This window comes from Physeter macrocephalus, chromosome 10 (assembly GCF_002837175.3).
Source record: "Physeter macrocephalus isolate SW-GA chromosome 10, ASM283717v5, whole genome shotgun sequence".
Lineage (NCBI taxonomy): Eukaryota > Metazoa > Chordata > Mammalia > Artiodactyla > Physeteridae > Physeter > Physeter macrocephalus.
Genome location: NC_041223.1, coordinates 62,444,361 through 62,470,685, shown reverse-complemented (window position 1 = coordinate 62,470,685; position 26,325 = coordinate 62,444,361). Strand labels below are relative to the sequence as shown.

At 36.5% G+C, this 26,325-nt stretch overlaps 1 protein-coding gene across 5 annotated transcripts in view; it reads right to left on the bottom strand.

The window, feature by feature from the left end:
• Positions 1-26,325, bottom strand: part of MMS22L (MMS22 like, DNA repair protein) — a 151,335-nt gene that overhangs the window by 16,233 nt on the left and 108,777 nt on the right. For 4 of the 5 annotated variants that reach the window (XM_024119319.3, XM_024119318.3, XM_024119317.3 and 1 more), the window contains 7 exons: positions 24,365-24,515; positions 22,508-22,659; positions 21,356-21,498; positions 15,387-15,546; positions 8,424-8,593; positions 5,994-6,205; positions 3,025-3,188 (listed from right to left, as the gene is read on the bottom strand). In XM_024119319.3, coding sequence (XP_023975087.1) covers positions 3,025-3,188; positions 5,994-6,205; positions 8,424-8,593; positions 15,387-15,546; positions 21,356-21,498; positions 22,508-22,659; positions 24,365-24,515 — 1,152 coding nt within the window. Of the gene's footprint in view, positions 1-3,024; positions 3,189-5,993; positions 6,206-8,423; positions 8,594-11,501; positions 12,972-15,386; positions 15,547-21,355; positions 21,499-22,507; positions 22,660-24,364; positions 24,516-26,325 lie in introns of those variants that run through there. The other variant, XM_055087612.1, reaches the window with a different exon arrangement.

Below are 26,325 nucleotides of genomic sequence, written 5' to 3'. Positions count from 1 at the left end.
GTCTCTGTTTTTTCTTTTTTCTTTTGCCCTACCCAGGTACGTGGGGAGTTTCTTGCCTTTTGGGAGGTCTGAGGTCTTCTGCCAGTGTTCAGTAGGTGTTCTGTAGGAGCTGTTCCACATGTAGATGTATTTCTGATGTATTTGTGGGGAGGAAGGTGATCTCCACTTCTTACCCTTCCGCCACCTTGAAGGAAGTTCATCCAGCATAATGTTTTAAGGTTCATCCATGTTACAGAATGTGTTAGTACTTCAATCCTTTTCATGGTTTAATAGTATTCCACTGTATTGATTTACTTCATCTTGCTTATCAGTTCATTAGTTGATGGATATTTGCGTTGTTTTCATTTTGGGGCTATTATGGATAACACTGCAACGAGCATTAGTGTACAGAGTTTCTAAAAAAAATCTGTCATCTTTATTTCTTTAATTGAACTGAACATTTCTTAAAAAACTGGGTTATCCTTTTATAGTTTTTTAAAAAAAATAAACACTTTATTGTCATATAATTTATATACTATACAATTCACCCATTTAACATGACAATTCAATGGTTTTTAGTATAATCATAGTGCAACCATCTGCTTATACCTCCAATAAATCTATCATTCTTTCACCTATTGCCTTTCAACCAGAAACTCCACTGTTTGTGACAGCACCCTCAAGCTTGAACTTTTTCCACACTTTGTTGCAAGTCAGTTCCTTTGGGAGAGATTCAGAGTTCTCTATTCTATGGTTTTCTCCCATCCCCATGCAAAACTCAGAGGTGTAGCTCTGGTGCTGGGGACAGGGACCATGGTGTCCACTACTTTCTGAGTGACATATCCACTTTAGGTGCTGAATACTTCTGGAAGGAGGGGTGTTAGCCACAGGTCCTCCCGGCATGGAATCTCCACCTCTATGCTAGAGCAAGGACAATCAGTGCCCCAGTGTTCTCATTGGTGCCATACTCAGTATAGTGTACCCATCCCACGAGTGGGGGCTGAATGGAAGAATGAAGGCCCCACTTCTCACCCACACTCCTCTGGAATACAGCCTTACCATCAGGTAGCTAGGAGGCAGAATGAGAAACACTGATATCCTGCCTCTCACAGGAAGAGAGCCCTCCTATTGGGAGTTGTGGGAAGACGGAACTCTAGTCATTTAATTTACCAGTCTAAAGCAGAGTTTCCATCTTACTGAGCTAGGAGGAGAGAAGGGAGTAGTCTTGGTTCAAATATCAAAGACTTGCTGTTCCTACGAAGCTTCAGTATATTTTCTTAAATAATGTTTCTCCATTTGTTTTGTACCCTCAGGACCACTTCCAGAGAATTTAAATGCTCTCTTTTAAATAATTTTCACCAGTTTTTCTGGGGAGCAGGGCTGCAGAGCTCCTCATGTTGTCATGCTGGAAGTGGAACTCCTCAAGCTCTGATGTACAGGTATTTTGAGTGGACATATGTTTAAAATACTCTTGGACATGTATCTAGGAATGGAACTGCTGTGTCATTTAGTAACACTACCTTTCTATGATTTTACACACTGTCCTTCTAAACACTGAGACTATAAGGAGAGTCAGAATTTCCTCTGAGCCAATCACACAAACCTGTGTTTAACACTGTTTCTTCAGCTTACAAAGACGGCCATGTGGAGACAGAGCATTCTGTATGCCTTCTATTTGGAACATGTGATGCACCACTAGCTAGAGATGAGCAGCAAAATTCCCCTCGCAAACCCTGATCTCCTTCATGATAAATATTACTCTCAATGAAACAAGGGGCTAGTTAAAATGCTATACTGTCTGCTCTGTCTCAGATTTTGTACTGTATAATACAACAGGCTTTCACTGAAATTAGAAGTATGCAAACGTTTTCAAAGAAGGTAAAATTTCTAAAGGAGAGTCTGGGGTCTATCTCTGGATATTCTTCACTGAAGAGGTGTTACTATCAAGTAAGGGTATTTTATATTAACATAATACAACATTTTTCACAAAAGCAAGCTTGGAAGCAGAGATGAACATTTTAAACATCAAAATAATGTGGATTAAAACAAAATACGCATAAATTTTTGAGATAAAACAGAACATTTCAAAGAGCTGTTTGAGCTTTCAGCTACCACTTTTCTGCCCTCATATTCTTTAGGATATACACTGTACTCACTTATCATAGTAGTTAGAAGTACTTAGGTAGAAGCATGTGAGAAGCCTGCCCCAAACAATCACATTATAATGACAAATACACAAACATACACACACGCACCCCATCCTATTTATACTAAAAACCCCTTCAGGATAGAACTATAGCCACTATTCTGCATATTCCCAGTAAGCTTTTTTTTTTTTTTTTTTTTTTTTTTATGTGGTATGCGGGCCTCTCTCTGCCGTGGCCTCTCCCGTTGCGGAGCACAGGCTCCGGACGCGCAGGCCCAGCGGCCATGGCTCACGGGCCCAGCCGCTCCGCGGCATGTGGGATCCTCCCGGACCTGGGCACGAACCTGGTTCCCCTGCATCGGCAGGCGGACGTGCAACCACTGCGTCACCAGGGAAGCCCATCCCAGTAAGCTTATTAAAGCATGCTATTCACAGGGGGGACTAAATATGTAATATCTTAAAGCAATCACTGGCAGTAAGGCTGATGAGACTGAAAACAAAAGAATCAATGGATCCTTACAGGTTTGCCCAGAGATCAGCTTACATATTCTAGCAGAAACCTGAATAGGAGAAAGTATGCTGACACTTCACCACTTGATATTTAATTAAGTTGCATTTAATACTGGAGTCTGCTTGAACAAAAATTAAATAAACTTAAACTATTTGTCTGGGAGAAAAAAAAATAAAACCAAACTAGACTGAAACATGGCAGTTTTTAATCATTTTATCATGCCCAACCTCAGCTATTGGCTGGAGTTTGTTCTTTAGCCATGATATAATCAAACTGATATAAAATAACCATATATTTTTGTAACTGTTGATTTAACTTATAGGAAAGAATACACTATTAATCTGTGAACATAAAAGTATAACAAACACAAACTCGTAAACGAACTAACCTTGAGGTTCACTGACCAACACCAAGCATTTTAATACTCCAGGGAGGAGTAGTTCAACCTCGGAATCATCAATGTTAGTTTCCTTAACAAGTTGGAGGATGAAGGCCAGAATGGATGCTAAGCGAGGAGGGAGCAAGGATCCTTTAAACTCAAAGTAGGATTTCCTGAAAAGAAGCACAATTTTATTTTTCCTTCTCTTTAAAGTTTTAATAGAGCAGAATCAAATGTCATACACTTTAAAGATACTGGCCTATTTTAGCTCCCAAATTAGTAAAACACAATTTTTTAAAAGTATGTATATTTTACCATGTTTTCTTCAAATCTAAGATTTTTGAAGCAATGACTGCACATCCTTTTGGCGTGCTATAAGGGCCAAAGCAGAACACAGATACAAACAAAATATAAAGCAACCTGGTCTTAAAATATACTTAATACACTTAATCAAAATCTAATAAAAATCTAACTCTCTAATATAAGCTTGATCTCCTCTATCAGCTCCTCAATGATACAACGTTTTCTCTAATGTCAAATTTGCGTAAAGATTCTCTCCTCATATTTATTTATTTAGGGATTTGAAAGGGGGTCTTACTTTTCCAAATAAATAAGAGGACTATACTAGAAACCATCTTCCCATTCCAGCCTACCTCCTTCCTTCCCTTATGAAGTAAAAGAATCAGAGAGGTAATTTAGGATTTAATATCTTCTCTTAAAGCAGGACAATTTTTAGCATTCGAACTCAACAGAGGTCATAAAGATAATTTATCTGATTCATTTTTGTATCTCTACCTCTTAGAACAGGTCTCAGCTCATAACAGGTGTTCAGTGTACTTTTTTAAAGTGAATAAATGAAAGTGAAAATTGTTCAGTTTCTAAAAAGTCAAGACAATATGAATAAGTGTCAGATATAGCTAAATCTAAGCTAGTCATCTAAATATACTTGCAAAGCAATAATAATTTGCCAAAATGGGGCATAGAAATCACTAAAGATTATAAATTCCTTAAGGGCAGAACTATGCCTTCATCATTTCTACTCTGTACAATGACTTCCAACGAACATTACATATTACAAAATTCACTCACTCTTTGAGGGGAAAGGGCTTTTTATCTGTTTTGTTTAATAATGAATTCCCAACGCCTAGAAAAAACATTTATTTAGTACATGGTGTGCCAGGTACAAGTCTAAGAACAAGAGTGTAAAATATGGTTTCTGAAAGCATGGGGTTCACTGTCCAGTGGAAAAGTTAGATTAAAAAAAAAAAAGGACAATTATAATACAGCGTGACAGGTGATTTGAAAGATAATCCCAGAATTCTTAGGAATTCAGTAGAAGGGGCCCTAAGATGGGGAACTCCAGGAGTAGAAAAGCTTGGAATAGAGGAAGTCATAGGAGGCAATCTCTATTTCTTTCCTGAGTGTTTAAAAAAAAACAGAAAAAGGAATTGTTACATGTTTAGGTATTCAACTAGAAATCATAAGAAAAACATTTTTACTGTATACAAAGTAAATAGGAAAGTCAAGGAAAGCAGCCAAGATCCTAAATACTGGGCTTTAACAACTTTAAGACCTTAAGGATTTGATTTCACTTCAGCACTTGTCGTTTGGTTTGTACTAAAATTACCTATGCAATGTCTCAAACACAATGGTAGCGTACTATAATCTTGTTGGAAATTCAGATACAAGTTAGGCCAAAATATCATGATTCTGTGAATTGAATCATAAAGAGCACGTGACTCCAGAAGAAGGAAAGAAGCATCATGGTACACTGAGATATTAGGTGTAGGTCTCATAAAGTCTAGGGAGTATTTAGCCCAGAGGGATGGAATTTTAATGGAGAAAATGGTATGAACAAAGCTGTGAGGTAGGGAGATGTAAAGCATTTTGGGGGTGATAAATTAAACCCATCTCATTGGGCTTGTAATAATATATGATGCCATATGTATTACATTTGGAAAAGTTAAGTGACAGGTCACGGAGAGCTAAGGAGTATGGAGTTTATTCCACAGGTCAAAAAGGAGTGAATAAAGGTTTGAAGGCAGGGAAGTGTCCTACTGGAACAATATTTTAGGAAAAGTAATCTGGGGGAATTGTTTAGGTGGGACTGGAAGAAAAGACAAGAGATAGGGAAAGTAGTTAGGACACTGGCAATAGTCCAGTGTAATGTGATAAGAGAAAAGACATGTGAAAAGGGAAGGAAACAATCATTTGCCAAAGGCTGGAAAAGGGGAGGGAACAAAGAATATAAAGCTTTCAAACCTGAGTAACAGAACACTAGCAACACATAGAAAAGGTCAGAAGGGAGAACAGATCTTAGACATGGGATTCTGTCATGTGAGGTGATGGATAATATCAGGACATTAAAGCTACCAGATCATTAAAAACACAGAAAAAAAAACTAGACAAGAATAATCTATATCACCACAGCATCTTAAAGTTTAGAAACTAATTTCATGTGAAGGTAAATACCTCATGAAGACAAAAAAGAAAGATAATTTCTACTGTTATAGTTAAAAGATATTGGAGTTTAGTAGAAAACCTAAGAAGTTTCATTGACTCATCTGCCTAATAATAAACTGAGTTATTAAGAGAGAGTAGACTAACAAAAATAGGACTTCATATTGCTTCCTTTTCCATATTAGCATTTATCTTTTCACTTAACCGTCTTTTATAATACAATTACTTCATTTTGTACAGTACAAAATACAATTAGTGTTTATCTGATAAAAAATATATATATACCTTTGGGATGTATATAAGAAAAATAATAGCTACATAGAGAAAACAAGCAATATAAAGAGCACTGTCTTAGGCTAACAAGTCATTCTGGTAAATTCTTAGATAATGCTTCTCAGGAAAAAAAAGTTGCTAAACTCAGTATCCTAAAGGTTGCCAGTACTGTTGAGATGCTTTGTTATTTTTTTATAGAGAAAAATAAATTGTAAATACCACCTATTTTTAATATTTAGATGTACCTTATGACTTGTACAATGCATTTCTTTAGAGATGACATCGGTGGAACAGTGGCTGAGTTTCTCAATGCCAACAAAACAGGATGTTGTCCAAGACCTAAAACATGTGGTGAAGCTGGAAGAAACCGCCCGATATACTGCTCAATAACATTCCCTAGTAACTGAGTCAAATAGGCATTTGGATTTTGAGACTGACAACACACGATACACATGCCCTACAGGAGAAAAAAAAAAAAGAGAGAAATACTAAAAGGTAAAGTTAAAAAAAAGATTTAGGAAGTTACTAATTTTGTCCCAAGCATTTATATCAGAAATTGTAACTTATCACAATCAACAAGAACAACTTCCATCATCAACAGGTAACGCTTGTATGAAGCTCAGGGAGCAGCTGAGGTTGGGTAACACCTGTGCGGTGGTACCTAATCAAGCATACATGTATTGGGGGCACACCCAGAGGAGGCAGGGGAGAAGAGTAGGAAGACAGATGAAGCTTCCTTCTGCCTTTCATCTTTAGAAAATTTCACCACCACACTCATCAGCTACATATATATGCATTACAAAGTTACAAAACACATTTTAGTCTATTTTTAAACTTACGGTACTGGTCATTTTGTCTGAGTAAGACTATAAAAGTTATGTTAAAAATTTTCAATATTAAGAAATGTGATAAATCTTAAAAAAATAACAAAAGGAGAGAAATGCAGAAGATTAAGACTCAGAATAATGACAATTTATTTTGAGGTTTTCATAGGTCAGGCACTGTGCCACATGCTTTATATTCATTATTCCATTAAAATTTTTCAAAAAACAGCCCCACTGACTTAGTGTTATTTTATCTCTGATTTTACAGCTGGAGAAATCGAGGTTTAGAGAAGTTAAGAGTTTGATCAAGGTCATACAGAACTCACCATGTCTTGTTATATGTCTGCTGATTTAATACCTTCTATTTATATAGAAGTTAATGAGATACTTTCATATGGACTGCAGTATTTGATACTTACAAACAAACCAACACCCTGAGAAATAAAATTTTTTTCTGCTAATATTACTAAATATTGCATTTTACTAAATAATCACCAACAGAGCAACAAATTATGCTCTAACAGTTCATTTATAATTTGGTACTTTGTGATTCACAATGTGGTTTTTCCAGAGAAATAATCAGAAATGACTGTCATGTCTCCATTTTCACTATAAATGGTATTTACCCAATAGGAGATTTTGAAAGTCTATTTCTGATGAAAAATAGCACAGAGCTGTTAAAAACATAAGCACTTGAATAACAACTGAAAAAAAAACAAAACCAATGGACTCCCCCACCCCTAAAGACGACAGATGAAGAAGAGGAAAAGCTCTGTTTGAAGAAAAGCATGTTTTATCAGAAGAAGATAAAGTAATAAATGGATACTTTCAAAAAAATTCTGAAGAGGAGAGCTTATACCTTTAAGAAATTAAAGATACAGCTCCAAGTCAGTTCTGCCAAATGGATAATTTACCAAAATTTTCAGCTTAGGAAGTTTAAAAGAATTCTTATTAAGTGGACTATTTTGGTTTCAGAGGGCCACATGGAGCAAGCACTTCACATTGCTATTGACATAAGCAGCAACCATGGAACCTAGGAAGTATTCTATTTCTGTTACTCTACAACACATACTCAGCAACTTTGTGACCGGAGATCCTAAATGTTTCTAAAATCTGCTGTGCACCTGTATACCCACTGCCTTAGTTCAAAACCTTCAGATAATGAACTACTCACTACCTTCCAAGTCTCCAATCCTAACCTCCACACCAACCTAAATGTTGACCAGAATCACCTTTCTAAAAATGTAAATATGGTATGTCACTCCCACTTTTTTGCCCAAAAACCATCAACAGTCCCCATGTATTACAAGAACAAGTCCAAACTTGTTAGTATGCCACACAAAACCCTTCACAATGTGGCCCCTCCCGTATGAGACTCCAGCCACACCAGAATTATTTGCTTTTTCCCCATGTGTCATGTTTCCTTATAGCTTATGCCCTCTACATGCTGTTCCCTCTGACAGGAACAGTCCTTCAACTCCTACCCACTCTGCTCTTTAACACCTAATATCCTTTACTACAGCTATCTTCTCTTGCATCTCCTCATCCCAGTCTGGCTGACGGATAGCTGAGGCCTCTAAGGAAAATACTGAGCACACTGCTGGGAGTGTCTCTGCTGGTTGGTCTCTTCTCTCAACTTTAAGTTTCTTGAGGGTGGAGCTTTTGCCTCTTCCATCTTTGTATTCAGAGCCCAAACCAAAAGGAATTTTAAACCTGTTCAATGGAAGTGCAACATCACACATGTACATTAGAATTACAATGTATGGTTTTGATATCTGCAATTAGTAAACTGTTTTAAGGCAGGTGTCAATTTTTTTTTTTTTAACTTTTAAGTAGGCACACTTACTATACCTGGAGATACAAAGGAAGACTCTTCTGAATTGCAATCAACATAGGTGCAGGCAGCTCCTTCTCTTGCTGTAATACTGTATGTGGCAGCAGTAAACAGTCTATGATCCGGAATAGTAATTTTTGGGCTTTAGAGGTGGCAAAGATCTGTGCCCATGATTTCACAAGAGTTCCTAACACAGAAGAGCAGTAAGAGAATTATGGTTATCTTCTAACCAGAAAATTTTGTCATTCCACTAAAAAAAAGTATATTCATAACACGTAGGACCAAGTTAAAGTTGGCAATAGGAAGAAACATGTATTAAGAGTCAAAAGACTTATGCCAAGTATTTCGCTAAAGAGAGAACTCTCTGAGTTCTGGGCCAAGAAAAACATACATTTCCTGAGCAACTGGCATTTAATACATACACACATGTGTGGTTATACATTATGTGAATATACAGATTGAATGCTGCCATTAACCAGATCTCTCTTTTTGCTTTGGTTGCTAGGAAACTCAGAGGCAAATTTATAGTTCAACTTTAAGAACACTGTAAGATCATATATTATGCTTTTATGTATATATTCACTTTTCCCTGGGCTTCATCATGCTACTCTCCATTTTATTGATACCCTTATTTCTTCATATTTTACATTTAATTTACAGGCTGTCTCAACCCAGTTTGCAACAAGAAGAGGTATAACTAAATTTAATTGTTAAAGCAGGAAAAAAGATTAGCTGTAACATCTTGAAGCAATCACTTAACCTCCTGGAACTTCAGTTTTTATAAGTTTCAGTTAACATGAGCAAAAAATGAATTTAAATTTTGATTCAAAAGAAGAGAAACAGACTTCTTTACTACATGAAATATATTATGGTTTCTTTGATGATGGGAGTCTGTCAATTGCTACATTTAATGATAGTAAAACTTATCAAATGAGCACCTTTTGTTTAATAAAGTAATTAAGAGAAGATATATACTTCCCTTTAGAGTATATTACTGCAATTGAGGTCTCCTTTACTGAAAAATATGAATTTAAAAGGAAATCATTAAGCACTTGTCCAAACAGCAATGGTACATGTGCTGCATAAACTTTTATATTTTATTCCGTCTTAGAAAAGCAAAAAAGATGATAAAATTCAAAGTCACTTCCATAAAACAAAAAGTTTAAAATTCAAGCTCTGAAGGAAAACAAAAATATGCTTATAGAAGGATATACAGATGTTTAAAAAAAAAAGAACCCAACTAATAATCACTTCTAAGAACAACAAACAGCAACATTAATCTTCTGTTGTAAAAGGAAATACAATAATCAATCATAAAGAAACACAATGCTCACTCAGCAATATTTTAAATAATACTGGCTTCTCATTCTTCCAGTGAGTGAAAAATTTGAGAATGACAGCAATGTAAGAAAAGCTCACATTCTAAGCACATTAGTATACCAGTAAGACGAACTGCCATCACCACCAACATTTAAATGATTCATATCACTCTTAAGTGTCACACAGGTATGAACTTATAAAGAGCAAGGAACTTCCAACCCAAAATTCATCATCTACCCTTGTATTTTATTTTGTGCAATGGTTAAAACACTTTGCTGAAGATCTTAAGTTTTATGAGTTCAGAGAAAGTAGAGATGACACATTTGTTTTACTGCAATATCAAGCCCCTACTTGAAAGTTTCAGCAAAGAACGTTCGGGTGTGTAGGGAATTAAAAATGCAAAGAAAAAGAAAATTTTTAGGCAAAAAAGCTTTGAAAAAGGTTTAAATACACAGAGTAGCTTTATAAGAAACCTAGTATTTTTCCTGGCTATAAACTATTACCTATTTACTGATAAAGCTGAAAATATAGAAAACTTGTGGGGAACATACTCCCACAATTGAAAGAGAGCCACACTAGAATTCTTTTTATTTTTTTTTAACATCTTTATTGGAGTATAATTGCTTTACAATGGTGTATTTGTTTCTGCTTTATAACAGTTAATCAGTTATACATATACATATGTTCCCATATCTCTTCCCTCTTGCCTCTCCCTCCCTCCCACCCTCCCTATCCCACCCCTCTAGGTGGTCACAAACCACCTAGCTGATCTCCCTGTGCTATGCGGGTGCTTCTCACTAGCTATCTATTTTACATTTGGTAGTGTATATATGTCCATGCCACTCTCTCACTTTGTCACAGCTTACCCTTCCCCCTCCCCATATCCTCAAGTCCATGCTCTAGTAGGTCTGTGTCTTTATTCCCGTCTTACCCCTAGGTCCTTCATGACTTTTTTTCCCCTTAGATTCCATATATATGTGTTAGCATACCGTATTTGTTTTTTCTCTTTCTGACTTACTTCACTCAGTATGACAGACTCTAGGTCCATCCACTGCACTACAAATAACTCAATTTCGTTTCTTTTTATGGCTGAGTAATATTCCACTGTATACATGTGCCACATCTTCTTTATCTACTCCTCTGTTGATGGAACACTTAGGTTGCTTCCATGTCCTGGCTATTGTAAACAGAGCTGCAGTTAATATGTTGGTACATGACTCTTTCTGAATTATGGTTTTCTCAGGGTATATGCCCAGTAGTGCGATTGCTGGGTCATATGGTAGTTCTATTTTTAGTTTTTTAAGGAACCTCCATACTGTTCTCCATAGTGGCTGCATTAATTTACATTCCCACCAACAGTGCAAGAGTGTTCCCTTTTCTCCACACCCTCTCCACCATTTGTTGTTTCTAGATTTTTTGATGATGGCCATTCTGACCGGTGTGAGATGGTATCTCATTGTAGTTTTGATTTGCATTTCTCTAATGATTAATGATGTTGAGCATTCTTTCATGTGTTTGTTGGCAATCTGTATATCTTCTTTGGAGAAATGTCTATTTAGGTCTTCTGCCCATTTTTGGATTAGGTTGTTTGTTTTTTTGATATTGAGCTGCATGAGCGAGGCTGTCTTTTCTCCACTGTACATTCTTGCCTCCTTTATCAAAGATAAGGTGACCATATGTGCGTGGGTTTATCTCTGGGCTTTCTATCCTGTTCCACTGAACTATATTTCTGTTTCTGAGCTAGTACCATATTGTCTTGATTATTGTAGCTTTGTAGTATAGTCTGAAGTCAGGGAGCATGATTCCTCCAGCTCCATTTTTTGTTCTTAAGATTGCTTTTGCTATTCGGAGTCTTTTGTGTTTCCATACAAATTGTGAAGTTTTTTGTTCTAGTTCTGTGAAAAATGCCAGTGGTAGTTTGATAGGGACTGTATTGAATCTGTAGATTGCTTTGGGTAGTAGAGTCATTTTCATAATGTTGATTCTTCCAATCCAAGAACATGGTATATCTCTCCATCTATTTGTATCATCTTTAATTTCTTTCATCAGTGTCTTATAATTTTCTGCATACAGGTCTTTTGTCTCCTTAGGTAGGTTTATTCCTAGATATTTTATTCTTTTTGTTGCAATGGTAAATGGGAGTGTTTTCTTAATTTCACTCTCAGATTTTTCATCATTAGTGTATAAGAATGCCAGAGATTTCTGTGCATTAATTTTGTATCCTGCTACTTTACCAAATTCATTGATTAGCTCTAGTAGTTTCCTGGTAGCCTCCTTAGGATTCTCTATGTATAGTATCATGTCATCTGCAAACAGTGACAGCTTTACTTCTTCTTTTCCTATTTGGATTCCTTTTATTTCTTTTTCTTCTCTGATTGCTGTGGCTAGAACTTCCAAAACTATGTTGAATAAGAGTGGTGAGAGTGGGCAACCTTGTCTTGTTCCTGATCTTAGTGGAAATGCTTTCAGTTTTTCACCATTGAGAACAATGCTGGCTGTGGGTTTGTCATATATGGCCTTTATTATGTTGAGGAAAGTTCCCTCTATGCCAACTTTCTGCAGGGTTTTTATCATAAGTGGGTGTTGAATTTTGTCGAAAGCTTTCTCTGCATCTATTGAGATGATCATATGGTTTTTCTCCTTCAATTTGTTAATATGGTGTATCATGTTGATTTATTTGCATATATTGAAGAATCCTTGCATTCCTGGAATAAACCCCTGTTGATCATGGTATATGATCCTTTTAATGTGCTGTTGGATCACACTAGAATTCTTATGTATTAACTTATTTTCTACTCTATGTATATACTAAGCCTTAAGAAAAAGAATTGGGATCATTACAATATATATTTTTAGATGTGTTTATAGTTAGAAAGTAACTTTGCTCATTTAGTAACATTACAAAATGCATTACGTACTACTGGCTAGGTTTATAAAATTATTAAGTTCCAGACATATTTATTTAGTATATGCCATCTTCTACAATGGAGAAGCTCTTTAACCACTGTATCCTCAGTTCCCAATCCAGTGCCTGACATACACTCACTAAATGTTCTTATTTGTCCAAAATACAATACGAGGGCTTCCCTGGTGGCGCAGTGGTTGAGAGTCCGCCTGCCGATGCAGGAGACACGGGTTTGTGCCCCGGTCCGGGAAGATCCCACATGCCGTGGAGCGGCTGGGCCCGTGAGCCATGGCCGCTGAGCCTGTGCTCCGCAACAGGAGAGGCCACAACAGTGAGAGGCCTGCGTACCGCAAAAAAAACAAAAAAAACATAATATGACTATGGAAATAAAAAGTTCTAAAGATACGGCCACTAAACATAAGCAAGTTTAAATTTTCGTGGGGGCACACTAAGTAGACAGATAATTATAATAAGTGGTAAACTACAAAAAATGTCAGAGCAGAAGGACAGATGAAGCACAGTCAGGGAGAGCAGGTCTTCCTGGGCTGGACCCTGAAGGATCAGGGGTAGAATTTCAATTACAAAAACCAAAGGGGACGAATGATCCCAAGAAAGAAGGTTGATCAAAAGGAAAGGCATGGAAACAGGAAAATTAGAGATATAAAGAATGAGGGGGGAGGAAAAAAGATATAAACAGGAGGAAAGTGGAAGACACTACTGAGAGATCAATCCTGCTTTCTCAGAAATCACCTAGCTACAGTGAAGACCCCAGACACCTTAATCTGGAGGGGTTTTGTCAACAGTTCGCACCTCCCACTAGCGGCCTTGCAAGCAAAAAAGCAGAGGCATTCTCAGGGAGGAGCAGGCCAGGAGAGCAAAGCACAGTGTTTCCGTGGTTAGCTCTCTTTCCCTCAGGTGGATGTGAAATCCCAACCCCAGCACACCTAGAAGAGGTTCTAACTCTCAAAAGTTTATATTTGATCTTTCTCTATTTTGTTCTAAACTTTGTACATGTAGAAGACAGTAAATTATCTGTTCCTAATTTCTGCTGACTAAATGGGTAACACTGTAACAGTGTACTCTTTTCCCAGTCTCTGAGATCTAGACAAAGGGAAAGAATACAGTATCCACCTGCCACTAAACCAAAAAATCAACCATATAACAAAACAAAGAAGGCCCTCAATTCTTCATAAGGAGAATTTTGTCCCAGGTCTATGTATCACCAATCTAAATGATTTTGCAGCTCCTGATAAGAAAATCACATATTTTGTAAAATACAGACATACTTCTGAAATCATACATTTAGCTTAGTTAAAATCTAACAGCAACTAATAAATTATAAGCTTAAATGCTATGGACCTAGAGTCTGTCATGCAGAGTGAAGTAAGTCAGAAAGAGAAAAACAAATACTGTATGCTAACACATATATATATATAAAAAAAAAGGTCATAAAGAACCTAGGGGCAGGACGGGAATAAAGACGCAGACCTACTAGAGAATGGACTTGAGGACATGGGGAGGGGGAAGGGTAAGCTGGGACAAAGTGAGAGAGTGGCATGGACATATATACACTACCAAATGTAAAACCGATAGCTAGTGGGAAGCAGCTACATAGCACAGGGAGATCAGCTCTGTGCTCTGTGACTACCTAGAGGGGTGGGATAGGGAGGGTGGGAGGGAAGGAGAGGCAAGAGGGAAGAGATATGGTGATATATGTACATGTATAGCTGATCCACTTTGTTATAAAACAGAAACTAACACACCATTGAAAACCAATTATACTCCAATGAAGATATTTTAAAAAAAAAGCTTAAATGCTGAAATACATGTTAATCTACATCTTTCTAAATTAAATTTATAATAAATTCTCATTTATGTTTCTTTAAAATTAAAATGTCCGAATTGCAACTACTGCTTTCACTACATTCTACATCATCCATATTTACACATTTTCACATCTCCTTTATCTTTCACAACAAAGATAAAAGGTTTCAGAAAGCCCAAATCAGGTTTACTCATATGTTCACAAGATCAAAGGGAACAGATATAAGCTTTTGGCCGCAAAAAAACAAAAAACAAACAAAAAAAAACCTTAAATTCTGTATAAAAACTTCTAAGGAAATCCTTCTCATTTCCCTTTATCCAGTCCCTAGTTTTGGTTAGCAACATGGTTTTAGTGAACAAAGATATTCAAATTACTGACTTCCTAAAGAAGAATGAACTCTGTTGTTATAGAACAGACACATTCTTTTTGAAAGAAGAAAACATAGTATTGTGAGAAACAAGATTTGAAGCATATGTATCTTTAGCGCTGTAATAAATCCTTTCCTGACCTCCTTCATACAGAGCGGACCATAAAAACAGAAGAAAGTGATGGCTTTCTGATGTTTTAAACTCTAACAAAGCATAGGTAAGCACTGAAAAAAGGTCCATTTTAATTATGCAGGCATTCACAATGTTAGTGATTCACAACAGACTACTGGTAGCAAACTGGAGTTGGTATATTTTCTGTATTGATCATCATTAATTTTAATATTAACGAAGCATAACAAGAAAAGTTCTGAAAGGAGGTGGGGCAAGACAGAGATACACTTGAAAGCCAACATGAATTATTTTAAACTAAATCACTGTCTTTCAGATCATTCTTAAGACTGTACAGACAGCAGTGATTTAGCTAGTGTGTTAGTATATTCCTATCCATCACGATACTATAGGCTCAACCTAGGGAAGTTTTAATAATGTCAGTAATACATACCCATCATCATATAAGTCAGCTGCAGACCTGCACTGGAAATTTTTTTTCCCAAATAAGGTTTTATATATTTTAATATTTCACCAAGGTATTCTAAGGACTTTGTGACCATGGCAGATTTATCAGAAAGTGTCGGCAGATTCCCGTAAGTTATACCAACAGCCTATAAATAAAGGAAAACATGATTTAGCATTCCAAGTTTTATATAATACAGATTTTGAAAAATAAAGATAATTTCTCTTTCTACACACACACACATGCACACACATATCCCTTACATTTAAGCCTTCATCCTTAACTTTCCAATAAATGTTCATAGCAATTAAAATCCAGGTAAAAAGAATTACCTTGCCTTTTATAATTAAAATAAAGGTTAAAGGAAAAATAAAAAAACCAGTTCACCAATAATTATGAGTCAGCAAAGTATTAGTAAAAGATACCTGGAACTGAAATACAAGAAGCTTATAACCAAATCACATCAAGCATTCCAAACAGGTTGGCTCACCATATCTCTATGACATGACTGGGAATTCTAAATCCCCAAATACTTACAAAAAAGATCTACAGATGAGGTTAACAGACTCTTACAAGTGAGACTTCCATAAATAAAGTTCAGCTTTATGATATGAATTGATTTTTTTCCTAGAATTTTCTTTATAAGCCATTAGGTGCCAGCTTAACTTTCTCAGAGGAAAAAAAAAGGATGAGGTACAAAGGGTAGAAATGGCAAAATGGGGAGGCTGAGGAGAGAAATGTGAGGTGAGGTAGTAGAGAATAATGGTGAAGTGAGAAGAGGAAGGGAAATAAATGAGAGGATGAGTTGAGGGAAGGTGAATATAAACAAGAGTTGAGAAGTCACTAGAAGAATCAAGAGATATGGGGATATATGTATAGCTGATTCACTTTGTTATAAAGCAGAAACTAACACACCATTGAAAAGCAATTATACTCCAATAAAGATGTTAAAAAAAAAGAATCAAGAGAAAACTGGCTAGAGATGGGTTAGAAGGTTTGAGGAGAGTAGTAAAGTTTCCAAGCCATTATTGGGAACTTAACAATGAATTTCAATTACCCAAATTGGACCATGAATGGCACCAGTATGCCCGGTTATGTGATTTTTCTCCTGCAGCTCTCAGGAAATAACACAAAGGAAAGAAGGCAGGTGGTTGTACCGATCCAAAGTTGAAGATTTGCAGGTGTAACGATAAGACAAAGGAAGGAAGATTGTGAGTGTGTTGGTTAACAGTAGTTGAAGTGAGGCCTCCAAGGGGTTTAGTTAAGGTAGATAAGGAAGAAAGTGAGAACTTGACAGAATGTTGCGCTTGGAGAAAAGGGAGAGGAAGGCCATGATGAAGTCACTCAGAGAAATGGAAGGAAGGCAGTGATAGTCAATGAGCTTTCAGATGCTCCAAGTGATGCCATGGTTCAGTGATTAGTCATGGCAGTAGGTGGATGACAGCGGAAGTGAAGATCACTGAAAGACTATTGGAGAAGTTTTGAAATGAGGGCTCAAGATAAGTTATCCAAGGTGATATTAAAGTTAGCCATGGTGATAAAATGTAGAATGGAGGAAAAGATAAGGAACCTAGTGAACTTGAACGATTGGGAGGTAGACAGTTGAGAATAAGAGATATACTTGATGAATCCCCTTTTCCATTTAGCTCTCTGCCCTTGGTTCTCTATACTTCTTTCCCTAGACCAGAAATTCTCAGACTTTTCATCTCAGTTCCCTTTTACACACTTAAAAATTGAGGATCTTAAAGAGCTTATCATTTGGGCTATATCTATTGATATTTATTATATTACAAATTACAATAGAAAAATTTAATTTATTCATTTAAAAAAATAAACATTATGTTAATATAAGTCATTTATTTTTAGTGAAAAATAACTTTCCAAACAAACTTTGGTTTGTTTTTCCAAAACAAACCAAAAAAAATACTGAGAAGTGCCATTTTTTTTTATCTTTGCAAATCTGTTTAATGTCTAGCTTAAGAGAAGACAGTTACATTCTCATATCTGCTTCTGCATACAAGCTGTTGCAATATGTTGCAGACAAAAACAGTTAAGTCACTATTTCTGTCAATATTAGAAAATTAAGAAAGACATACGTATTTAACCCATACATCAAACAAGAGATCACAATGTAAATTGAAAAATATTCTAAAATACAAAATAATGAAAATATTGCAAATAAATCTTGTGGGATGAAGTTAAATTTGTGCTAAATGAAGAATTTATAGTCTTCAATTCAGATATTACAAAGAACAAGCCTCTGAAAATAAATTTTCTAAGTATAAATATAAGATAGAAAAAGAACAGTAAAGTAGAAGAGTGAAAAATCATAAAAATAAGAGTAAAAAAAATAAAAACCAATTAAGTCTCACAAATATATGTAGCTGGAAGAGGAAAAAGTATTTTAATAAATTTTTCAGATAATTGTGGGAATTCGTCTTTGATATTACACCAAAACTTGACAAGTGGTATTTCTTAAAGGTTAGTTGTAATATGGAATCCAAAATCATGTCAATGAACGTTCTGTTCTCTGCTACGTTATAAGCCATTGGTCTGTCTTGTGCTTTGAATGAATATTTTCCACACATTCATACTTTCTAAAAAGCCTGTACTTGTTATCCGAAAAATTTTGGTTCATTGAGTTATACAGCTTCCCAATATGGACAACACATTTCATTGTCCATATTTTAAAAAAATCATATTTATTAATATCACCAGTATTGTCAGAAAGTCTTTAATTATCAAGAAGCTCTCAAGCTCATGATGACAAATACAAATGTTCCAAAATTCTAATTTTCTTAAAAGCTCAAATTATGTTATTAGCAAAAAATGCTGTCAGTTGACTTCTTTGAAGTGATAAGCTCATTTTTAAGAAAATATTTGCCAAATACCCAAGTCTGAATAACCATACTTTGTCAGTTGTTCTTTCACGGTAAAAGCGGTCAGTTCAGCTTACAACTCAATCACATAAGTGGTTCTCACTTAGACAACAATCTTGCTTTCATATGCATCAAAAGTACTTTAAATATATTTCCTATTGTCATTCACAGAATACTAAAAGGGCATGTACTCAAGGGTCAAAATTTATTAAAATTAGTAACTTTACTGCTTCATTTATGATACTCGTAAGTCAAACTGGCTTTTTTTCCCCCTCTGTGATTGCATGGCCTTGAAAATTATACTGACTACTAGTATAATCTTGGGCCATGGTGTTGATTTCTGCTACAGCTTTTACGCTATTTGTACAAACACCAATATAGTTTTGAGCTCACAGACCCCTGAAAAGTATTAGTGACTCCTAGAGGTCTATGAAACAGACATTTAAGAACCAGTGCCCTAGATTTCAATATTTCTCTATGTTTAGCCTTAATCTCCCCAGACTATGAGATGTATATTTTTCAGTGCCTTGACTATCCTTACCTTCATGTCACACTATCATTTCTGTGCAGAGAAGAGTTAATATAGCAGGGCCCAATGTCATTACCCTTAAGAGACCTATTTAATAGCAAGGTTGGTCCTTGGTTGGTTTTTGGACCCTTAGATTTTTCCCATCATTTCCCAATAAGAATGGCTCACTGTGCCTAAACAGTTTGTACAGCCAATACAGTTTATACTGAATATCTGCTTTCCTTCTGGGAGTCCGGATTTTTTTTTTTTTCGGTATGCGGGCCTCTCACCATGGTGGCCTCTCCCGTTGCGGAGCACAGGCTCCGCGACCATGGCTCACGGACCCAGCCGCTCCGCGGCATGTGGGATCCTCCCGGACCGGGGCACGAACCCGTGTCCCCTGAATCGGCAGGCGGACTCTCAACCACTGTGCCACCAGGGAAGCCCAAGTCCGGATTTTTAAAAGTGCCAGACAAACAGGTCCTAGGTGACCAGCCCCCATTAAAAACTCTAGGGACTGAGTCACTAATGAGCTCCCCTGGTTGACAGATTTCATAGGTGTTGTCCCACTTCCTTGCTGGGAGAATTAAGCATGTCCAGTGTAATATCACTGTAAGAGGACTCTTGGAAGCTGTGCCTGGTTTCTCCAGACTTCACCCATGCACTTTTTCTCTTTGTTGACTGTACTTTGAAACCTTTCACTGTAATAAGTCATAGATGTAAGTACAACTATATGCTGAGTTCTGTGAGTCCTCCTAGTGAATCATAATAGCACCCGGGGTGGGGTGACCATGAGCACCCCTGACACAACCTCAAACTAAACAGGTTTAAAATTGGACTTCTCACCTACTTCTGCCCCACTCTAAATCATGATGTTCCTATTTCTCCTTAAGGTCATCATTTTTCTGGTTAAACACAGTATTTATTTCATAATCATTCAAAAATCCCAGAGTGCAATCTTCAATTCCTCCTCCTAAACTCACTAGCTTATGGCCATTAGTGCTCCTGCACCTTTAATTTACTCTATTGTTACCAATTTTCTTAAAGTCATTTGATCAAATCAGACCTACTTAAAAATTTATAAAGCCTGTTCACAGGATAAAATCTAACTTCTTATACCAAGATGCCCTGAATTCTTAACCTACTGATTGACCTATCAACTAACTGACACTTAGCATATACTGTCTTATATTATTATTTTAGCCTTTGTGTATGTCTTGTATTCTCAGACAAGTAAAAGTTCTCTAAGATCAAGGACTAGTTCTTTTGGTTCTTCAAATCCCCAAGAAATCCTCACATAATACTATCTAGCATTTGGCAAACAACTGTTATTTAGTGAGCAGTTAAAAAGCAATTAATTTGGATAGGATTAAATTAGGAGAGCCTTCGAAAATTATCAGTGTAGTGCATGACTTATACTTGCCTCTCTGGTCCAGTATGGTCCCCAGCATAGGTTTTTAATTAATTAATGATGGAGATCCAATCAACAACTAAATAAAAGTCTCCAGAGAAATATGTATTTTATATCTACATCTACTACTACGAAATATTTTTAGGATTTATATGACATTTATATGACATCTCTAACTGTAACAATTGTACTTAATGAAAACCAATGGAAGAATTCACATTTATGGAAAGAGCTTATGGATTGTTAAGGATCTTCATTGCAGTTAATACCAACTACTCTGTGGGAAAATAAACTAAGTTTTACTGTGAATAGCTTACAAAAACACTAATCCAAGCACATTAACGACCTCAGTTAGGCTATAAAACAGAGACTATTACATAAGACAGATTCCTACAAAATTAATAATTAAAAATACAATGTTGAATGGGGCTATTTATTAGAGGCAAAATAAAACAAATGGATTGGTTTTTAAATTCCCAACCATGCTATGATATGAAGTAGTTGGTGCTTATGCTGAATACACTAAAATTTTACTGTAAAATTTACACTGTTCATTACAGGGTGGTAAACATTAAGTTGGAACTATTATGGACCATATACAAGGAAATTTAAGTACCTGAAGAATATTGTTATCTAACAATTTCAGCAATAAGATACTCCTACAGTTTAGATCAGACTTGGAGTTAAGGCTTTTATGTGGCATTCTTTACTCTTATTATTTTTTATTACACGTAATTCTTCTGCTGTCCTGAAGAGTGAGTTGTGCTATATCTTAGATTCACCTTTTTTTTTTTTTTCTTTTTTGTGGTATGCGGGCCTCCCCGTGTTGTGGCCTCTCCCGTTGCGGAGCACAGGCTCCGGACGCGCAGGCCCAGCGGCCATGGCTCACCGGCCCAGCCGCTCCGCGGCATGTGGGATCCTCCCAGACCGGGGCGCGAACCCGGTTCCCCTGCATCGGCAGGCGGACGCACAACCACTGCGCCACCAGGGAAGCCCTGATTCACCTTTTTATTCCTCCAGAATTTTATAATAGCAGCAACCAGTAATATGATTCAATTTAAAATAATTCATTTTATGGAAAAACTTTATGAACACTTCAAGATTTTTGGAAAAATAATTGTAACTGATCTTAACAATTATATTAATGAATAAAAAATACCTCGAGGAACAGAACAAGTGCTTTTTTAGGGCCTTCTTGGATAGGTAAATATTCAACTTGAGCCTTTGAGAGAATATTCTTTACTTCTGAGAGTTTAAATAGCAACCTTGTCAGTTCAGCCAACTGTTCCATGTAGTCTTTTTCTGTTAAAATAAAATATTAATATGTTTATAAATTTATGTTTTTTTAATATATATATATACACACACACACACATATGGGAGAACAGGGAATGTATCATTCTTCATTTATGACAATGCTTTCTTTTAAAATTAAAATTTCCACATTATTAAAAACTTCTAAGTTTCTCTCACTATGGGAAGGCTTTATTTAAAAACAAACAAATGAGTACTTGCGAACGTCCTAGTCCCAAAAGCTATTCATGTAAAGCCAACTGATGTAATAATATATAAAAGTAAATCTGGAGTATTTTTTCAGTCCAACCTTTGTGAGATTTATGAATGGCCATAAACAATAGGTTTAGGATAAGGCACGCCCTACAGACAATCAGAACTGTATGGGATATTAAAAACAAAAAAATTACAAGGAAATGGCATGAAATTATTCATAATTGGATATTTTTCTTTATAGGGTGTTAGCAGTGTGATATTTGGTTATTTACTTCATATTTCCACTTTTTTTTTTTTTTTTTTTTTTTTTTTTTTTTTTGCGGTACGCGGGCCTCTCGCTGTTGTGGCCTCTCCCGTTGCGGAGCACAGCAGGCTCAGCGGCCATGGCTCACGGGCCGAGCCGCTCCGCGGCATGTGGGATCTTCCCGGACCGGGGCACGAACCCGCGTCCCCTGCATCGGCAGGCGGACTCTCAACCACTGCGCCACCAGGGAAGCCCCTCCACTTTTTTTTGTGATCAGTTTCTTCAAGGTAAAAAAATAGCTCGTCATTTGAGAGCAAATTTTTGTTCCTAGCTTCCAAGGAAACAAGTTCTTTTATCTTTATAGGAGAGAAATTTGTCATATACAGTTATGGGAAAATATCAAGAAAAAGAAACAGGCTGCAAAAGGAAATAAATTTCTGTTCATATTAATACCTATTTACAAATACATTTCTTATCTTTCCTATTAATTTACATAATGAAACAGGAAATTTTAAACATACTTAGCTATCTAGAAAGCAAAACACCTGCAATACTTACCAACTGCCTGTTCAGTATTTAAATCAACGAACGAGTCATCTGGCACATAAAGGTTTTTTATATACATTTGCAAAATGCAACGGATCCATGATCTTATAGTTAGGGCTTGAAAAGATACACAGCCTGAATGAGAAAGTGCTTCACATAACATGCTGTAAAAATAAGTTGATGGATATTAAAAAGAGAAACCAAACCAAAACCCTGACAATGTATTCCCTGAGTACAGAGATTCAGAAATAAAGGAAAACATTCTAATATCCCCCAGTTCTTGGCCTCACTTATTTTACAAGACAAACACACTAATGCAGACATGCATTGCTGAAAATAAACTCTACAGATACACACAAAATGATATTTTAGACAAATATTCTTGCTTTCATTTGTAATGCCCTAGTTTTTAATTTTCCTTTTCCCACTGATGGCATACATATAGGCTAATACCAAAGGAGAAAAGGAAAGAAGAACATGGTTAAAATTAGAAAAACAAGGAAGGGGATTAACTAGCTAGGTGAGATAATACTAAAGGAAGTGGCAAGTACAATAAAAAACAGTAGCCCTTAGAGTAAACAGGGAAGAGGTCATGACCAAGAAAAAAGGTAAAAAGACAAAATACATTTCTATGTGGCTCTCCTGACCAATCCCGTTCCCATCCCTTCCTTTCCTGCTCCCCCACCTCAGAGGAGTCATTATTAAGGAATTCCAAAATAACACCTGAATGAGATTTAAAAAAAAATTATCTTACAAAGTCAAAGGCCTAGTTAAATCTGATTTCTAATCATTTTATAAGTGAGGATAGAGAGAATGAGGATAGTCTTAACCTAATTATAAATGTTATGTAAAGTTAGACACTTGAAAAATACATATAAATCATAACTCTAAAAATACTGTTTTGAAATACTTTGAATATAAGTTATCATAAAAAAAGAGGACACAAAACAGAACTCAGATGGGTCATTTATTACTTATACAACCTTCCCAACATTACTTACCATCTTTGCATTTCAGTTCCTTCAACTGTGACTAACACACAATATTATTTTAAAAACTGAAATCCTTTCAGATAATTTCAGCCAAAGTATTTAATAAATAATATAAATAAATGTTTGTTGTTATTAAAGAATTCTTAAGCTGGAAGGGATCCTGAAAGTAATCCAATTGAAGGTGAACTCCCTTACTTTACAACTGAAAGCCAGTGAGAAAATGATTAATGACTCTGCTTAATGAATTCCTTTTGAGAAGAATACCTCTCTTCATTTTCACTGACTGGCAGCTGGGATCAGACCTACACCAGTCTCTTAGGTTTGTGTATTTATTTTATTTTTCCCTCATCTTGATATTCTTATTTGAATTGTCCTGATTATTCTATACTATTTTTTTCTGTTGGGGTTCCTCAGATCTCTTATGTAATATGGCAGGAGACACTTAAAGATACGGAAACCAAAGTTCAGGGTGGGGAAGTCTCTTGTTCATGACTACACAAAAGTCAAAGCTTTAAACATCAAGCTGTGAAGAAGAAAGCTATCATTAAATCTAAAACTACAGTAATATAAGTGTCTTACAGATTCAGCAATATTAATTGTATAATTTCTTTCACAATGGTGAGTGAAGAAAGGTCATTTCAGGATGAGGATAAGGCAGTCCTACAAAAACCGTTTTGACAAAACAGCAGCAACACTGTTTTAAGAAAGCTTTCCTACTATTAATAATGCCAAAATGCTGATACACAGAAAAGCAACAAACTGCCCAAGTGAGAGTATATATAAAGATCAGTTTTTATTGTGAAAATTCTTACCTTCCTAGTGAACTCATCTATCGTGGGCTTACATTAATGTGCATACCTGAAATAAAAACACTTACCTATTTTGTAGGAAATGACTTAAATATCTGGCTACAACTTGGGGCCAGACGATATCATCCCAACCAAAAAGTTGTATCATTGATGTAACAGGCTGAGGCTGAAGATCTGATGGAGCTGTGCTGGGCAAGTCCATTGCCAGCAAAGTAAAATCTGGATTTAAAATGAGAAAAACTCACAGTGAGAATTTTTTAACCACCCCCCCCCCCAAATTATATCAATAGTGATTTTAAAAAAATCAGCACTAAATAGTAAAATGTCACATTTTAGAAAAGTACAACAGAAAGCTAAAACTGAACTAAATTCATGTTGTCGAAGAAACTTCTGTGGTGATCATCTGGATCTCCAAGAAAGGGTCTACAATAATCTATCTCAGCATCATCATAGGAATCTATAATGGCCCCCTCAAATGGCAAATTCTACACCTGAGGTCTCTGCTTATGTGACTCTCTCATTCAAAAGACCCATTACAAAAATTATTTCTAGCATCCACTCTTCTCCAATTGAGTTAATTCACTCATCACCTGCCACAGACAGAATTGTTCCTCACCTTGGACACCGGACATTCTCTTCTAGTAAAAAGTGATCTCCTACAATCAATCAATGATACTCCACTTCCCTCAGAACTCACAAAGCCTAGGAACTAGAATTCCTTAGGTCACCATGGTAAACAAATGTACTTTATTTTGTGATTTCCTGGGATTCCCCAACTTAATTTGCACTATATCACTATATGTTTATCAGTAAATTGCTTCTTAAGCACTGCCTCCTATGCAGCCCTCTCAAATGGTGGCTATTTATTCTCCCACACTCCCGTACACTGGACCCACATAAGGTGAGCTTACTTCTTGGTCCACATTGCTGCCTCTATACCATTCTCCCTTCCCCCTCCCTTTGGCTTTGAGTCTTAGGTCATCAGATTAAGTCACCAGCACTAACTCTCCTTGTTGCATTTGTCTACCGTTTCCTCCTTCACCTCCTCTCATCCCTTGAAGATTTTAGCTCACTATCATCCTTTCTAACTGCACTCCTGTCATAGTCCTTGATGATTTTTTCTTCCAATCTCCTGGCATTGAACTCCTCTCCTACAGTGAGTCTATCTTCCATTCTACTTTAGCCATTCGTTCCCATGGTGATACAGAGACCTTGGCACTACCCATAAGTACAATCTCACCATAATTTCCACTTTGAAGACCCCTCTTTCTGGCATCGAACAACCTTTCCAACTCTCCTCCTCTAGGTTCCCAAATCCAACAATCCTTTGATTCCACCAGGACTTACAATTCATTGATCCTACAAGTTTTCCCCTTCCTTCCCCTTTTTAGGCAGCTTGATTACATGGTCCATTATTATACTGATTTTCATATACCATCAACTCCCTTGCTTCTTACTTGATTTTTTTGTACGTGCCTGCAAAAAACACCATCTGTTTAATTACATCCTTGGTCTTCTCCCCACATGCACCTACACCAGTATAAATGGCTGGTGAACAACCATGCTTACTGATCTCACTTCAAGTTTATGACTCTACAAACTTTAAGTGGACTCTTAGAGCTGGCCATCATTTCTACCACATTTTTATAGTCCATTCAGTCTTTTACTCTCCTAGAGGATTACTGCATACCTTCTTTCCTCGCTCCGTCATAAGCCAGCATCTCCTCCCCATCTTCACTTTCAGCTAATGACCTTACTACTTCACAGAGAAATGAGAAACGTCAGAGGAGAACCACCACATCTACCCAGCAACCTCCACCTGGGCCCATTTACTCTGCCTTCTCTTCTGCTACTACAGGATATCTGTGGCCAAGTCCTCTATGGGATCCCATTTCTCTTGGGCATTAAAACACAAGTGAGTCTCATGCCACAACAAGTTTTCCCTCACTCCTAAACATTCCTGTCAGCATTATAAATATGCTGAAATTTCTCCCATGTTATTAGAAAAAAATCTCTGACCCCACTTCCC